The sequence below is a fragment of the Camarhynchus parvulus genome, chromosome 3 (genome assembly GCF_901933205.1).
Source record: "Camarhynchus parvulus chromosome 3, STF_HiC, whole genome shotgun sequence".
In the NCBI taxonomy this organism is placed as follows: Eukaryota; Metazoa; Chordata; class Aves; order Passeriformes; family Thraupidae; genus Camarhynchus; species Camarhynchus parvulus.
Genome location: NC_044573.1, coordinates 87,637,078 through 87,652,614, shown reverse-complemented (window position 1 = coordinate 87,652,614; position 15,537 = coordinate 87,637,078). Strand labels below are relative to the sequence as shown.

Here is a 15,537-nt window from a genome sequence, read left to right as displayed (position 1 = left end):
GTATTGCAGAATGTACACTCCTGTAACTGTTACATGGGTATTTGTTCTATTGTATTACAAAGAAACCTAGGTTTTGCTGGGAAAGTTATTTTCTTTGAAAGAGAACAGCAATACCTTCTCTGGAAAAAAGAAAAGTTCTGATATTTTTCTCAATACAACTTTGAAAAATAACAGCATTTCTCTGCTCACACTTGAATATCATACTGTGATTTCCAGGCATTATTTGACTGGGTAGACATTGCTGGCAGCAAGTTAGCATCTATGTCCCCAGTTGGAACAGATCTGGAGACAGTGAAGCAGCAAACAGAGGAACTTAAGGTATGAACTAGCGATTAATTTCCTTTATATTTCCATTTGTCTGTATTTTTCTGTGTTGTGTAGTATTTTTTCAGAGTCAAATACAATTTTCATTTTCAATTTTTAGTAAAGAAGAATTTGCATGAAAATTTAAAAATATTTAATATCAAACTTTTCATTTTAAAATGCACTTAACTTAAAAATTATTCCAAATTTTGTCTAGGCTACATTTTATTTTTTCTGATGGCCCAAAAATAGTTGTAATATCATTCATTCTCTTTCAAAAACTATGAAGTTATTATGTGCAGGTTTCTTCTGCTATGAACTTTGTTTTCTTGTTTCTAACATGAATAGTTTCTTTGAGTCTCTGAGAGAAGTCCTCCAAAGCTTTGCTTCTGCCATTAGAGCCTTTATGTAAATGCTCACACAGATAATGACGTTCCCAGTATGTGAGTAAAGTGAAAATCAAAATTCCAATCTAACTTGGAAATCTGTCTGCAGGGATCTGTACTTGTGGCCAAATATGCTCCTGATGTTGGGATGCTGTTATGCCATGTTTAAAAAGCAGAGATATGTGAAGATCAGAGAAGGTTCTTGGTCTTGTTTCTCACTTGTTGATTTTGTTGGCTGTGGGCAGGTTGTTTTATGTATTTTATGATGTAACTTCAAATGAATTGTGACCTTACGTAGTTCAGAACATATGTACACAAGATGCCTTCAGACTGTTGCACCAGTTGTGTGTTAAAGAGGGTGTTCTACAAAAGAAAATTTGCTTTCACTTCCTTTCAAGAATAATTCCATTTGAAATTTATAACATTATCACCATCACAACCACAAGAGCTAGAATACAGAATCATTCTGTGATTCTATAATCATTACTTGTGTTTCATTTACTTCTTTTCTTTTTCTATTTACCATAGCAATTTAAGACAGAAGCTTATCAGCAGCAGATAGAAATGGAAAGACTGAACCATCAGGCAGAACTATTGCTAAAGAAAGCAACACAAGAGAGTGACAAGCACACTGTTCAAGACCCTCTCTCAGAGCTCAGACTATTGTGGGACAGCCTAGAAGACAAAATTATAAGTAGACAGGTAAATAAGCTTGGAGGTGGGGTCTTTATTAATGATTTTTTTTTGTGAAAAATTCTTTGTTATGCATAATGCTTATATTAATTTACACATTCCTTTTAGTTTGGAAGCTAAAAAACTTATATATAATAGCATTTGAATTGTACAATTAGTTGAGTTTTTAAAACTTTTTTAAACCTTTTTAAATTTTCTGTCAGTAATGCTATGTTGAATGATTATTGTTGCATTTTGGTTATTTGATGATGTATTAAGTAGCAGTTGAAAACATGTTTATATATGCAAAAGTAATAGTAGCTGCTGAGCTGAAAAATTGAATAAAATCCCATTAACTTAATATTAAACTATTTTGGTGTTATTTCCTTAAATTATCAAGCTGAGAGATGTGAAAGGGTTCTTTGAAGTGTGGTTTTTTTTCCTAAACTGAATAATTTCATGACAAAGAAAAGATTTTAAAGTGATCACGCACCAAATTGCATTTATATTGAAAATATGTTTTAAGTGATAAAAAGCTACTAATACATCTGATGAAAGAGCCTTCAATCTTAACTCTCGTTTAACTATGGCTTCTGGTTAACTATGGCTTCTTCTGAGGCCAGGAATTTCAGCGTGGAATGCAAGGCTTTACAAGGGAATTGCTGACTCAGCTGTAGTTATAAAGCATTGCCTGTACTGGGTAACTGTTCCTCCCTGGCTTTTATTTTGTCTCATGTGTGGACTCTGCTCTGGATTATGGTGACTAATGGTAATGTAAGACAATTCAATTGCATTGTGAAACGATTTTCTTGTTAACTTTATTTTTACTGTAGCACAAGCTGGAAGGTGCCTTGTTGGCCTTGGGGCAGTTCCAGCATGCCCTGGATGAGTTACTGGCATGGCTGACACATACAGAAGACTTGCTGAATGAACAGAAACCCGTGGGTGGAGACCCCAAGGCTATTGAAATTGAACTTGCCAAACATCATGTATGTAATTATAAACAATATTAACCAAAATGTTCTTTTGATATTTATCTTAGGGATGAGTCTTCTAGTAAAACTTCACATTTGATAAATAATTCTCTACATATACTTTCAAGATGCAGACTATAGCTGGAATGAAGGCTTAGAATAAGTAATATCTTTCCTCTTACTCCTCCACATGCCTTCCTTTCTTGCATGTGCTATGCAAGTGGCATAGGTTTTAGCCAAAAATAAACAGCTTACCCTAGACTCCACCTCTAATCACCTTTCTTTGACCTAGGGAATTCAAAACCTGAACCTCCCTGAAGCAATGAACTCCTTGATTACTGCTGTTTAAGCCAGGCCTCACAAACTGCATAACTCTTGCATAGCAATGGTTCTTTCTTCCCTCTCAGAAAATAGTGATTTGTTCTGAATTCTGCAAAATTATGTGTCAGTTGGGTTCAGCTAAGATGGAAAATGCTTCTCCGAAAATCTGTGCAAACTCCCATCTTTTTCTCTGTGTTACTTGCAACATAGGGTTAAGGGTTTTTTGTTTGTTTGCTTGTTTGTTTTAGTATTTTTACTGATCATTGTTATTTTGAAGCCCATGGAAGAATGATTCTGCTATGCCTTTATTTTTAGAACATCTCCTAGGACTAAGAGATTTTCCCTGCCTCGCTGTGTAGCTCTGCACTCTTCATAACAACGTGTTCTTTCTAGGCTTGAAGATTTCAATCTAACCGTATAATTCCTCTCCCTTTAAATCTGCCATTTAATTTTTGGCCTGCATATGATGTAAAAAGCACTCGGAGTCCATTTTGGATTTTGAGAGAATTGATTGAAATTGACAGTACACAGATAATTAAAGTATTTTCATTGTCTGTGTTAATGCAGCTATGCAGCTTCTGAAAGCTTTTGGGTGGTCAGTTGGAACTTGGACAGAATACAGTATCTACATAGCCTATGTGACTATTGTTATAAACAGACCCTTTTAAAACAAAGTAAATAAAATTACAAAACCAAGTTCTGCTCCACGAGCCTTTTATGTTCTTATCGAACGGAAGTGTTTCACTAGTGAAGAAGCATCGAGGCATCATTTGTGTCTGTGCTGAAGGAATTCAGCAAACACATGAATGAATCTGCTTCCTTTTCATAATACAGAGTTTATAGGTTAGAAAGTTCACACAGTAGTGCATCCTGTGGTAGCCTGTAAAAACATCCACCTCTTGAATAACTTTGGAAAGAATAGACCTTGTACTTAGTGAGTCTCAGCAGGAAGGAAGGGATAAGATGCATCTGCTTCTTTGAATACCTTTTTTTACCCTGTTAGGAAAATAAAATAATCTGATTCTTAGCTTAGAAGATTAAAGTAAATGTGATGTGTGTTTTGTATTCAAGGTCTACTTGTGACTTGCTATTTCATATTATGCTCCACATAGTTTATTTTTAAGTTTCTTTGTATTTAGCTTTGCATTTTTTTCATATGCTAGTGCTCTGATGGAGGTGAGTTTCAGTCAAACTCCATGGAAGATAGGAATCATAAACTTGAATTTCTTAGATAGGGTTTACCATTCTCTCCCCAACCATTTTGTGTATTTCTTTTTCTGTTCTATATTAAAGCTTTTTTTGCCCTGCCCTCCATCCTTCTGAAAACAGCATTTTTTCCCCAAATGTACCTTTTGCCTTTTATGGTTTTTACTCTAGTTGGTGATAAGAGGTTTTCCAGCAGATGGAGGAGGTCTTTTAGTGTCTGTAGTACAACCATCCCCCAGCTTTTAGCACAGGTCAAATGTCCTGGTAGCCTGACATAATGTGAAAGGAATTGTAGCTGTGAAATGCACAAGAATTCATTGTGGCAGCTGGGTTGTTGTATAGCACAGCAGGCACATAGTATTCAAAGAAAAATCCTGTTAAAGGAAAGTATATAATAAATTTAAAAAGTGAAGAAATAATTATTCCCTAGCACTACTAGAAACCTCTGATAATTTCAGAAATATATGCTTTCAGAAGGAATATTTTTTTCCAAGATACAAAAATAAACTTCAGTATTTTGTCAGAATGGATACTGTCATAATTGTTAGTGCATTTGATTTGAAGAGATCTAAGAGCTTTAATTTCTGATACCTGTGCTGATGTTTAACTGTTGTCTTGTCCTTGGACTACAACTGGCTCAGTCACTGTGAGTGCCTTCATTCAGTAACTTACTGATATGACCATGCTGTGTTACAATTGTAGGTGCTACAAAATGATGTTTTCGCTCATCAGTCTACGGTGGAAGCTGTTAAAAAAGCAGGAAATGACCTTATTGAATCAAGTGCTGTTGAAGAAGCAAGTAATTTACGGAGCAAGTTGGAACTCCTGAATCAGCGCTGGCAAAACTTGTTGGAAAAAACAGAGCAAAGGAAACAGCAGCTGGATAGTGCCTTGATCCAGGTGAACAGGAAATGATCAAATATAGAGATAACTCAGAAAAAGTGTCTTTTACATGAAATACACAGATACATGTATTAGAAATTGGCCTAAATCAAAACCATTATGCAGATGCTCCTGAATCTGGAGAAATTTTGAATCCAGCTGTATCTTCCACAGCTGGACACTGTCCCTTACAGTGCTGATATGAGAATTCAGCTTTTGGTCTACATGTTTGTAAAGGGTGAAATTTCTGTATAGTTGTATTATTCAGGGAAAACATTGGTCTCACAGTAGTTATTTTGACTGCTTTTATGATTTCTATGGTTTTTGTCCTTTAGATTGAATTCAGCTAGTTTGTTAGTTTGCTTTTTCCTTTTTTTCTTTCTTCTTCTTTAATGTACTTTGATTATAACAAATTTCTGGCTATACCAATTGCCAATCTGCTTATGCATCTGAGCTGGTATTGTCATGGAGAGCATTTAAGTTATCTCTAAAATGATGTGGTATAATTTAGGCTCAAGGTTTCCATGGTGAAGTTGAGGATCTGCAGCAATGGCTGACAGACACTGAACGTCAGCTGTTGGCATCAAAACCTGTTGGAGGCTTACCAGAAACAGCAAGAGAGCAGCTTAATGCACATATGGTAAGTATCAGTATTAGAATGCTTTGCAAATTGCATTTCAGGACTAACTATCTTTTAAGAGTGTTTTTTGTAAATACAGAGTGTGTTCTATATATCACAAGGTCTGTACAGTGTCTTAAAGAAATTTAATAGCCTTCAAAACAACACTATTATTTACAGTGTAGTTTAGTAGCCTGTTGGGACATGCTGAAGCATTATTAGTGTTGAGACAAATAAAACAACTTTTGCATCTTTACAAAAGGTGATTTTTTCGTGATTTCTATTCTTCTTTTCCCTTCTGACCCCATAACTAAGTTTATGATTTTTCTAAAGTTTGAAGATGAACATAAAAATGGCCCATATTCACTAAACTTTAAGAGACTTGATCCTTTATTCTTTATCTAACCAAAGCTGACAGTAAAGTCATCATTAGCATAGTAGTAAGAAGGACTACTGGCTCATAGAGGCTGTGCTTTGATTAGAAATGGCAAGCTGACCAGGATGACTGAACTATTACCTTTCTTTTAAGAAACATTCTGTGGATTTCTCTGCTTCCATAGAACCATAGAGTTTTAAAAAAGGCACTTAAACTTGATCTCTTGCCTCTAAGGAAGGTGGTTCTTACTGCTCCATTTGTGTAAAATCATGATGAACTATTAGACCAGGATATAAGCCCAAACCTGGTGATCTGAACCTCTGAATTCCTGGCTCAGAGGTAACAGTGATACTTACTGAACTGTACTTGAACTGGAATATGCTTGACTTGACACTTCCAATTAGAATGCTGAATTGTCATGTTAAAAATCAGATTTTTTTTTTGAATGGTGCTAAAGATCATTGGTTACCAACAAGGGGCACGTTTTCCCCCCTTCCTTTTGTCCTCAAAAATTTGCCAGTTTCTATAACTGATAGGAAAAGTAATTTACAGTTTTAAAATCATATAAGACAAGAAACTAGATCCAAACGCAAATATTCCTGTTGTTTTGAATCCCTATAATCCTTTTCTATTTGTCATAAAGGAAAAACAAAAAAGGGAGAAAAATAGGTGGTGGGGTTTTTTCCCCCTGTGAGAGTGGACTCATGATTCTCTGAAAGTCAGTGGTGATCTTTCCCTTTTTCATCCTGCACTTAGATCAAGATGCAGAAATTTTCATGGAAGGCTTCAGAATTTTCTTTTAGTACATTCTTTGCTATGCAAATTTTCTACACTTAAAAAGGCACTTAGTTAAAGGGCCCTTAGTTAAAGGGCCTTTATGTTATAGTCAGAACAAGTGTGACTGTCCCCAGTAATATGCACTCTAGAGGTACAATCCCTCCCTAACTGTACATGTACATTTTAACAGGATGTTACTGTCCTGGTGGCCATCTGCAGGCACTGACTTGCTATCAACCCTTAAAGCACAGAACTTGATTTCTTTTTGGTTAAACCTTAGTGCACATGTGCATATACATGTTAATTCTCTCCTTTTATTTTTTTTTTCTTTTTTCTGAAATGTTGAGACCACTTGTCATGTTGTCTACTGCATTCCAAATTCAAACTTGGCTCTAAGCAATTAGAGCCAGCTGTGTCAATTATTGATGTGAAACTGAAGGAGAAAGTTTCACACTACATTTTGATTTGTTCCTCTTTGGGAGTAATGTTATGAACCATGTTCTTTAGTATAAGGCCTGTTTCCACAGATATTAATAAAAGATATAAATAAAAGACATGAATAAAAGATATGAATGAAAGAACCTCAGCCATAATTGGTTCACAAATGGAGTTGAGATTGGGCTGCATTTCTAGCTAAAGAAGCTCCAGGAAAACAAAAGATATGAAGAGACATTACAGAATACCAGTAGGAAAGGGGCTTTAAAAGACACCTTTTTAGCTATCCCAGTGCTGCTCAGATCATCCCTCTCCTTTTCTTAAAACAATCATTGTTTTCAGTTTCTTCCTGAAGTAGTAGGAGGAAGCAGACTAGGGGACACCACTTTCCATAGTCCTCAGAGAGAAAACAAAGAAGCTTTCTGTTGTGTCAAGATCTTAATTTCACGAATGAGCCTGCTTCTTGCTTTGCCCTCCTACATGGTCAGGTACAGCCCTGTGTACAGTATCTCTTAACCCCCAAAAAATGTTTGGTTTGGGCTCTTGTCCTGAGAATCAGAGGGAAAAGTACTTTTCTTATTATTTGTAAACCACTTATTCCTCATCTCCTTGTGAAGAGATGTTCCTCATTTGAGAGTCTGCAGCAGCTTCGTTGGTACATTTTTATTTTTATTTGTCTGTTACCAATACTGAACATGTTTATTTGAGTCAGGGGGAGGCATGGGAGCTCCCAGACTTTTGCCAGCTTACCAACATGATTTAAAAAGCATAATTATTAGAATAGTTTACAGGTAAAACACGTTGTTACCATTATTATTACAGCTTTCTTTTAATGTTTGAAATGTCTTCAGTGCTCATGCCTGGCAAGTGAAGGAAGATACTGACAATGTACAATAAACCAGCCCTCCCAAGCTGTCCCACCCACTTTTGAAGGGTGTTGGATAGATCTGGACTTCCAGCACGCTGTGTAATGCTGACACTTTTTGTGTTTTGGCTACAGATGGACTTTAAGCCAAGCAAGTTGTAGTGACTCTTCTTCAATAAGTGCATAGTATTTACTTTGCCAATCTTTGAATCTCAGAGAAGACTTTGACAGACAATACAAGTTTCCATTTCCTGAGGAACTCTGTCCCTCATTTTCTCATTTGGCTTTCTATGAATTACATGTGTTTCCTTTATTAGTCTTAATCATATCTGCTAAATGCTGGGGGAGGAATAAATATTATACAGGTTTCTATAAAGAGTATTGAATTTCTACCTTATTATTTCTGATCCTTTCTTTATTTAGGAACTTTGTGCTGCCTTTGAGGCCAAAGAAGAGACATACAAGGGTCTAATGCAGAAAGGCCAGCAGATGCTTGCAAGATGCCCAGAGTCTGCTGAAACAAACGTTGAACAGGACATAAATAACTTAAAAGAAAAGTGGGAATCTGTGCAAACAAAACTCAGTGAAAGAAAAGTAAGTGTTTTTACATAAAAATAAAAGTGTAAATCATGCATTTAAGTGTGTTAATGATCAGTGCTTTTATGGATGCATACTTGCCTGATTTTTTACATTTAAAATCAGTTGTAGAGACTGGCATAATTCAGTAATGTGTTTAGAAAGTACTGGGGAAAATAAGATTCAAGAAGTTAATTATCCATAACTGGGGAGGAATATGGTGAGAATGGCACAAGTCTGTTCCACAGAAATATATTAACTGATACTGTTAGTGCTTATTTAGTAGGACTAGGGGTTTTATGGGTTTTATTGCAGTTACGGGTTTTTATTCAGTAATAGACGGAATGAGAGACTGAATGATCCTTCAAGTTTATCTCTTCCTCAGTACAGAATTGCTGTGTTAATTTTCCTAGATTTTAGCCATTTTTTCTTAAAATTCCCAAACACTTGGCCTTTTACCATTTACTTCAAGTGACTACCTTCTGTTCTAACAGATCAACAGCATGATTTCACTCATATGCAACATACGTTTTCTTGTTATTAATTTCACGTGGCTTTCATTCCTTCACGAAATACAGTCCGCTTGTTCTAACTCAATCAAACCCATGATTGCAAACAGAGAAACTCTCTGTACAGCACTGATAAGTATAAAGCACAAATATTTAACTCACAACTTAGCTGTATTTTAAAGTTATAACATTGATGTCTCTTAAGGTAATAACAAAGTAAAAATGACAAACTAATTAATACCCAATATGAACACCTTCTTGCAGGAAGGTGTAAGGTTGAAGTGCTCAGTGAGGTCAGCAGTGTAAATGTTTGAAAATCTCTGATTGCTGTCTCATGATCAACAAAATTCTGTATCCCAAATTAATTTCTGTTCGGGCAACCAAAATGACAATTGGACTTTTTAAAAAAGAAGTGCTCTAGGAAAACTTATTCTTCATTAAGTGCAAGAGAATAAATTTGATGACCTACTTGAGGCTCTTCCAAGTACACTACCACCTTAGATTTCTGAAATTCTACTGGTTTTGCATTGAACTTGATAAATCCAAATGTCCCATTTGGATTAAGTAGTAGGAAATATGCTCTAATGTGGAAAATTTTATCTTGATAATAGGTGCTGTATTTTCTGTTCATCTGTTTTGTGTAATTTTGCTCTAACTCCTGTATCCATCTCCTTGAATATGCTCAAATATAGGCTGTTATTTTAAAACTCAGAAACTTTGAATTGGAAAAGTGCTTTAAAATGCTAAAATAAAATGGTTTACTCCAAAGTGCTGAACTAAAATGGTTTCCTTGGCTGAAGCCCCCACACACTATCAGCTGCTAATAAAGTATGACCTGTCTTTGCAGACCAAACTGGAAGAAGCTCTCAATTTAGCAATGGAGTTCCACAACTCACTTCAAGATTTCATCAACTGGCTTACTCAGGCTGAGCAGACTCTAACTGCAGCTTCTCGGCCAAGTCTTATCTTGGACACTGTCTTATTTCAAATTGATGAACACAAGGTATGTAAAGAAACAGATGTGTAATGTTTTTCTCCCACTCTGTGGAGATACTGTAACAATGTCCAAATGAATCCTATAATGCTGGCACTCAGAGAAACGTTTCATTTGTTTTAAAATTGTGTTTTGTAGTCTTTCTCACTACATCATTCTTTATCAGAATGGGTTTTTTTCAGTGTTTACCCAACACAGTATTCAGTAATTTTTACCCTTTTTTTCCAAGGTTTTTGCCACAGAAGTGAACTCTCATCGAGATCAGGTCATAGAGCTGGACAAAACTGGAACCCATTTGAAATATTTCAGCCAGAAACAGGACGTTGTCCTTATTAAGAATCTACTGATCAGTGTACAGAGTCGATGGGAAAAAGTAGTCCAACGCTTAGTTGAAAGGGGAAGAGCTTTGGATGATGCAAGGAAAAGAGCCAAACAGGTAATGGGACAACAGCTGTTATACAGCTCTTTGAATTTAGATGTAATTGCATCCAGATTCTTGAAGAATATGATGCTTTAAAGCACTTACAAAGCAGGCCTGGGTTTAGTGTAACAGACAGTGTTGAGTTAGTGGAACGATTTCTGTGATTCAATCCCAGAGCACTTCATTTGGGAAGTGAAAGCATCATTTTCAACCCAAGCAGTGACTTCTGTCTGCAGTATAGGATAGTCTGAAAAAAGAAAGTTACAGTATGGATTCCAGATGTGTATTAGTGCCATCTGTCTTCAAAAAGAAATTTCATAATCAACCCTGTATATTTTAAAGAATGTGATGAACCCTTTGCACTAATCTGTGGGAGTATTCCTTAGCATTTTCTTCTTGGGTCTCCGTTGTGTCCTGATTATACTCAACACTTATCACTCAATCTCTTATGTTAGTTACTAGACCATTATCTTCTGTGTGGTAAGATATCTTCATTTATTTCCTTATAAACCCAGAGAGGTTGCTTTTTGGGGGAGGGGGCTGTTTTCACAGTTTTTTTTATTTGGGAGGATATGTGGTTTTTTTCCTTAGATACATGTTTCCCTCACTGAGGAACATAAATGATAAGATGCAAAATGTGTGAGAGGAATGTAAGCTGTTTAAATACCAACAGGAAGTTCTAGCTCCTTTCTATTCAAGGGAGCATCATTCAAGATTTGGTGTTGCTCACAGCTAAACCATGTTCCAGTGTTCACCATTACCACCATTCAGCTCATAGAGCAAGGAGTTCTCTGGGCAATGAATTAGCCCATAAGCCAATTGTGCTTCTTATTTTCCAGCAATTTCTCTTGTGCATTCACACACACAGCAGTTCTGCAGTGAGATGGGTTTCATCTCAATATGCATTTACAAAGCTTAATACAGTGTTATTAAGATGAAAACTGTGTGTGTGGAGTGTGGAAGGAATACTGAAGGCTACTGGTGTCAAGGCCTAATCAACAGCCCTGAACAACAGTGTCTTAGATGCCTTGAAAGGTTTCTGAACTAGTTTCTTGTGCTTCCATGTGTAGGCAGCCCAGGCAAGAAGAATTTTCAAGGGAGAGAGAAATAACCAGCTTAAAAAAGTCAAAGCCCAAATGGATGACACTTTGTGAAAGCTGGTTGACTTTTTACTTTTTCCCTGCTTCCTTCCCTGGAGTGCTCTTTTCTTTGAAACAGGAAGGAAGATCAAAAATCTGTTCCTTGCTCATCAAGATAGCATTTGATATAATGAGAGCTTTTAAGAGTGTTACAGGCAACATCTTGGGCAATCATCCAGACAGAAGTTTTCCTCAGTGATTTCCTGCCATGGTCCCATATAAGCAATAGCTAAGCCCTGTTCTTTCTGTATTTACTATCCATTACTAAACCTGTAGAAATCTAAATGACAACACATTGACCGGTATTACCAGTATGTCTCTGACAGATACATGTGACGTGTGCACATCATGTACATTAAAGGTTGTTAACTCACTTGGTGAAGGGAGACTACTACACAGTGGGCACATGGCTAGACCAGTTCTGTTTAAGAGACCAGGGAGAAAAAAACCATCAAATTTTGTCAAAGTTTACCAGTCTTGGTTGGGGTTTAATGCTTTTGGACTGTTTTATGAACCACTAGATTTTAAAGGCCGTGCAAATCTGACTTTCCTTTAGTTCCATGAAGCCTGGCATAAACTTATGGAATGGCTGGAAGAATCAGAGAAATCCCTGGACTCAGATCTTGAAATTGCAAATGACCCTGACAAAATAAAGATGCAGCTTGCACAGCATAAGGTGAGTCATGACACACAAAGTGCCCAGTGAAATGTAGGTAAGTCTTTTGGCCTTGCACTGTTCAGTCATCAAAGAAAGTAGATTTGTGGCCTCACTGCAATGGAGTGTTTATTCACATCAAGTTAAATGATGGTGTTTTAAAAGGGTGTGAATGAAAAGAACTTTTCACAGTACCTGATATGTGGGGGAATGGTTAAAAATGAGGAGGAAAGAATAATACAGCACCACGGAAACTTTAAAAAGTAGATTAATACCATTTCAGAATAGAGATTTCTGAAGAGGCTTTTCTTTCTTAAGTTCTTAAACCAAACATTTACTGTCCACTTACTTGGGTTGAGATTTTTCATTTAATACTTCAGGACAACTTCAAAAGTGAAAAATAATTTTAATCAAGTATTTTGATTGATTTTTATGTTAAGTGGAAATATTAATGAAATCCCCTGGAAAACACCGTGACAGTATTAGAGCAAATACCTCCTCCATATTTCTCTTTATTGGATTCAAAATTCTGAAAACATCTTTTCAGAAATTCAGCTGTAAATATGTAAAAATCTCTCTCATTCACTTGGCTCTTCAAACTTGTAATGATAATGTAAAGCTCTGTAATTCCATCAGACACAGCAAAAGCAAAGACAGAAGTAGTCTTTACTTCATTTTGATTGACTTCTTTAAAATGCCTAGAATAAAATATTATTGAAGATCAAGTGGATGAGAGGTAGAATCTTCAGAGATATTAAGAGTTCTCTTGGGACAGTTTCATTAAACACTAGAATCATTTAGTTTTCTACATTTTGGCATATATTTACTTTTTATGTCAGTTTTATTGTTCTCCATTTACTTATCTTTTTTAATATTTCACAATATCCTGAGGGGTTTTCATATCTAATTTTTTCTTTTCACTGTAGCTTCTGGTGATTGCCTTTACCTCTGACAAATTTTGTCATGTATAATAATGACTTCATCAGTCTGCTTTAATTTTTTTTATCATCTCTCAGGTTGCATGACGTGTTGTTTATCAGCCAGGAAACCATTCTCCTTTAATATAGCAAGAGCTGGCAGTTGGTCAAGGAAAAATAATTTTTACCTGTGTCTGCTATTAAAGACCTTTAGATAAAGCCTACGTTAACATTCTGTTATGCCAACTCTGCAATTTCACTTTGTTTTGGGATTGCTGCTGTTGCCAGAATTTGAAGTCAGTGATCTGAACTGGCAGGGGAGGATCTTGCTGTTATGATAGTCTGAGTCTTGCTAATCTTCTAATCCTTTCACTCCTCTCTTTTCTTTACATATTCAAATTCCTCACAGTGTGGTCAGCACTGTGACTTTGCTTTGAGGTTTTCAGGATTCTCTACCTGTATCCTCATCCCATCTTCAGAAATGTTAAACCTGAAAAACTTGTGCTTTATACCTACAGTAGTATGTTTTATGAGACCAAGCTTCCTCAAATGGCCTGGCAGACTCATCACTTCTGTCACTGATATCTTTTCTTCACCTTCTTTCATGTAAAAAGCCTGCAGACCATTACAGCTCGAGTTGCTTGAATCTCATTAAGGAATGGGATGAAACTGGTACAGGCACATAAGGGTTGAAACTGGTGATCTGGAGAAAAAAGATGAATGTGTGAGAGACAGGGAGTGTGGTGAACTTTGTGACTTTAAACTTCAAACACCACCCTCTCAAGAAATCAACTCAATTGTTTTTTAATGAGTTGTCAAACCTCCCAACACTGCAACGTCCTTCCTTGTATTTTGAGTCTTTTCCTTCCACTCCCACATATACTCTGTGTCTGTCTTTGTCTTTTCTGTCCAGCCTTGAAGGTTTCCTTGCTCCATTTAGTTAAGGATTTTGCTATCCCATCTGAATGTGTGCTGTAAGCAATAATTTGGACTCATTCTCTGCCAGTCGTTACTGCCAAAAAAAAGTCCCTGAAAAAGAAAAGCCAAGATAATATGTTTTCTCTCTCACTCATATCTAGCATGTTGCCAGGGACTTTTGGGGGTTATTCATGGTCTGTTTATTGGAATTTTTTTCTCATTTTTAGGAGTCAGGAATGGAAAAACCCACACTAGGTCACCCAATCCATTCCTGTGCTAATGCTGAGTGTTCTTACAGAACATTTATATGATTCTGGCTAATTTTATCTGTATGTGCCCATCTTCCTTAGAAGGAAGGTATCTAGCTGAACAAAAATCTCAGTAATTAACTTACCTATCTGTTCCTGGCAGCTTAAACCAAAATCTCCTCTCAGTTATACCTGAAGTCAAATGAAAGTAGATACGGTTTCGTCTCAGGGAATGAATAACTGCAACCCTTTGCCATCTTTAAAATCTGTTTTTCTGTATGATCTTTCTGTGGCAGCAATTTAATTGTGTAAACACCTAGTAACATTGTGTAGTTAACAAAACCCATCAAAGAAAAGAAGCACAGACATGCTGTTTGTATTGAAGGAACTGTTATAAAAAACTGGATATTTTGAAAATTGTAGTTATTTTTACTGTTGTCCTAGCTTGGAAATCATGTTTTTTCTTAAAGTTTGTTTTCTTGTTTTATATGAGGAAAAGGAAAGAATACTAAGGAAGTGCTAAATTACAAAACAAATGTTGCTTCTTTGGTAACAAAAAAACCCAAAAATATTTGAATGCTGTATGTAAGGGTTTTCTAAATCAAACTTGGGGTTTATTTTTTTCGAACTGATTCCCTGCTAGAACTTCATGTAGGTGTGAAATAAAACATTTTAAGCATTGCTGCAGTTTAAAAGCTGCCTTGTTGGGCTGGTGCTATCTTTTGCCCATGTTCCTTTATTTAATTATTTACTCTGTCAGTCAGTTAATTCCTGTGTGGTAGCAGATGAGCTGGGTTTCCTGTGCTCTGCTGTGCCTGTGAAAAGCTTCCAGAGGATCTGTGCAAAAGGAGCTGGCAGAGCTGGCAGGCACACTCTGTCACTGTCATTGTCCAAAGTTCTGGGGCACAGAAACCTGCTTGTGATTTTTACTTCTAGCACAGATTGAGTTATTTGGATGTTTCCTGACTGCTGCTTCTGCTCAGAGGTTTCCCAGCTTGGCCATGTTGAGCTAAACCAGAATAACCTTTGTAGCTCTTGGGGAGCTCTACAAGTGGCTTGAAATCTGAGTTTGTAAGAATGTAGTGCAAAGAATGCTCAGTTAATGGTTCCCAAAGTAGCAGTTCTTTCACATCCTTCTGACTACTAAGCTGAAATTTGGGAATATTATGGTAGGACAGGAGTCATTTTCCTCACTGAAGGAGGGATTTTCCCAAAGTTGTTCCAGTAAGCAGAGAGCTACATTTCCAGAGAAGGACAAAAAGCAGGGGTCTCATAGTGCCAAGCCCCAAGTGCACTGTGGCACTAGCATGGAAATTTTGCAGTAAGTTTAAATTATTCTTGCAG

The 15,537-nt window shown here is 36.5% G+C and overlaps 1 protein-coding gene across 9 annotated transcripts in view; it reads left to right on the top strand.

The window, feature by feature from the left end:
- Positions 1-15,537, top strand: part of LOC115902774 (dystonin-like) — a 289,291-nt gene that overhangs the window by 248,721 nt on the left and 25,033 nt on the right. For all 9 annotated transcript variants that reach the window (XM_030946564.1, XM_030946561.1, XM_030946560.1 and 6 more), the window contains 9 exons: positions 217-318; positions 1,218-1,391; positions 2,195-2,350; positions 4,565-4,762; positions 5,256-5,384; positions 8,240-8,410; positions 9,749-9,904; positions 10,125-10,331; positions 12,012-12,131. In XM_030946564.1, the coding sequence (XP_030802424.1) occupies positions 217-318; positions 1,218-1,391; positions 2,195-2,350; positions 4,565-4,762; positions 5,256-5,384; positions 8,240-8,410; positions 9,749-9,904; positions 10,125-10,331; positions 12,012-12,131 (1,413 nt within the window). The remainder of the gene's footprint in view (positions 1-216; positions 319-1,217; positions 1,392-2,194; positions 2,351-4,564; positions 4,763-5,255; positions 5,385-8,239; positions 8,411-9,748; positions 9,905-10,124; positions 10,332-12,011; positions 12,132-15,537) is intronic.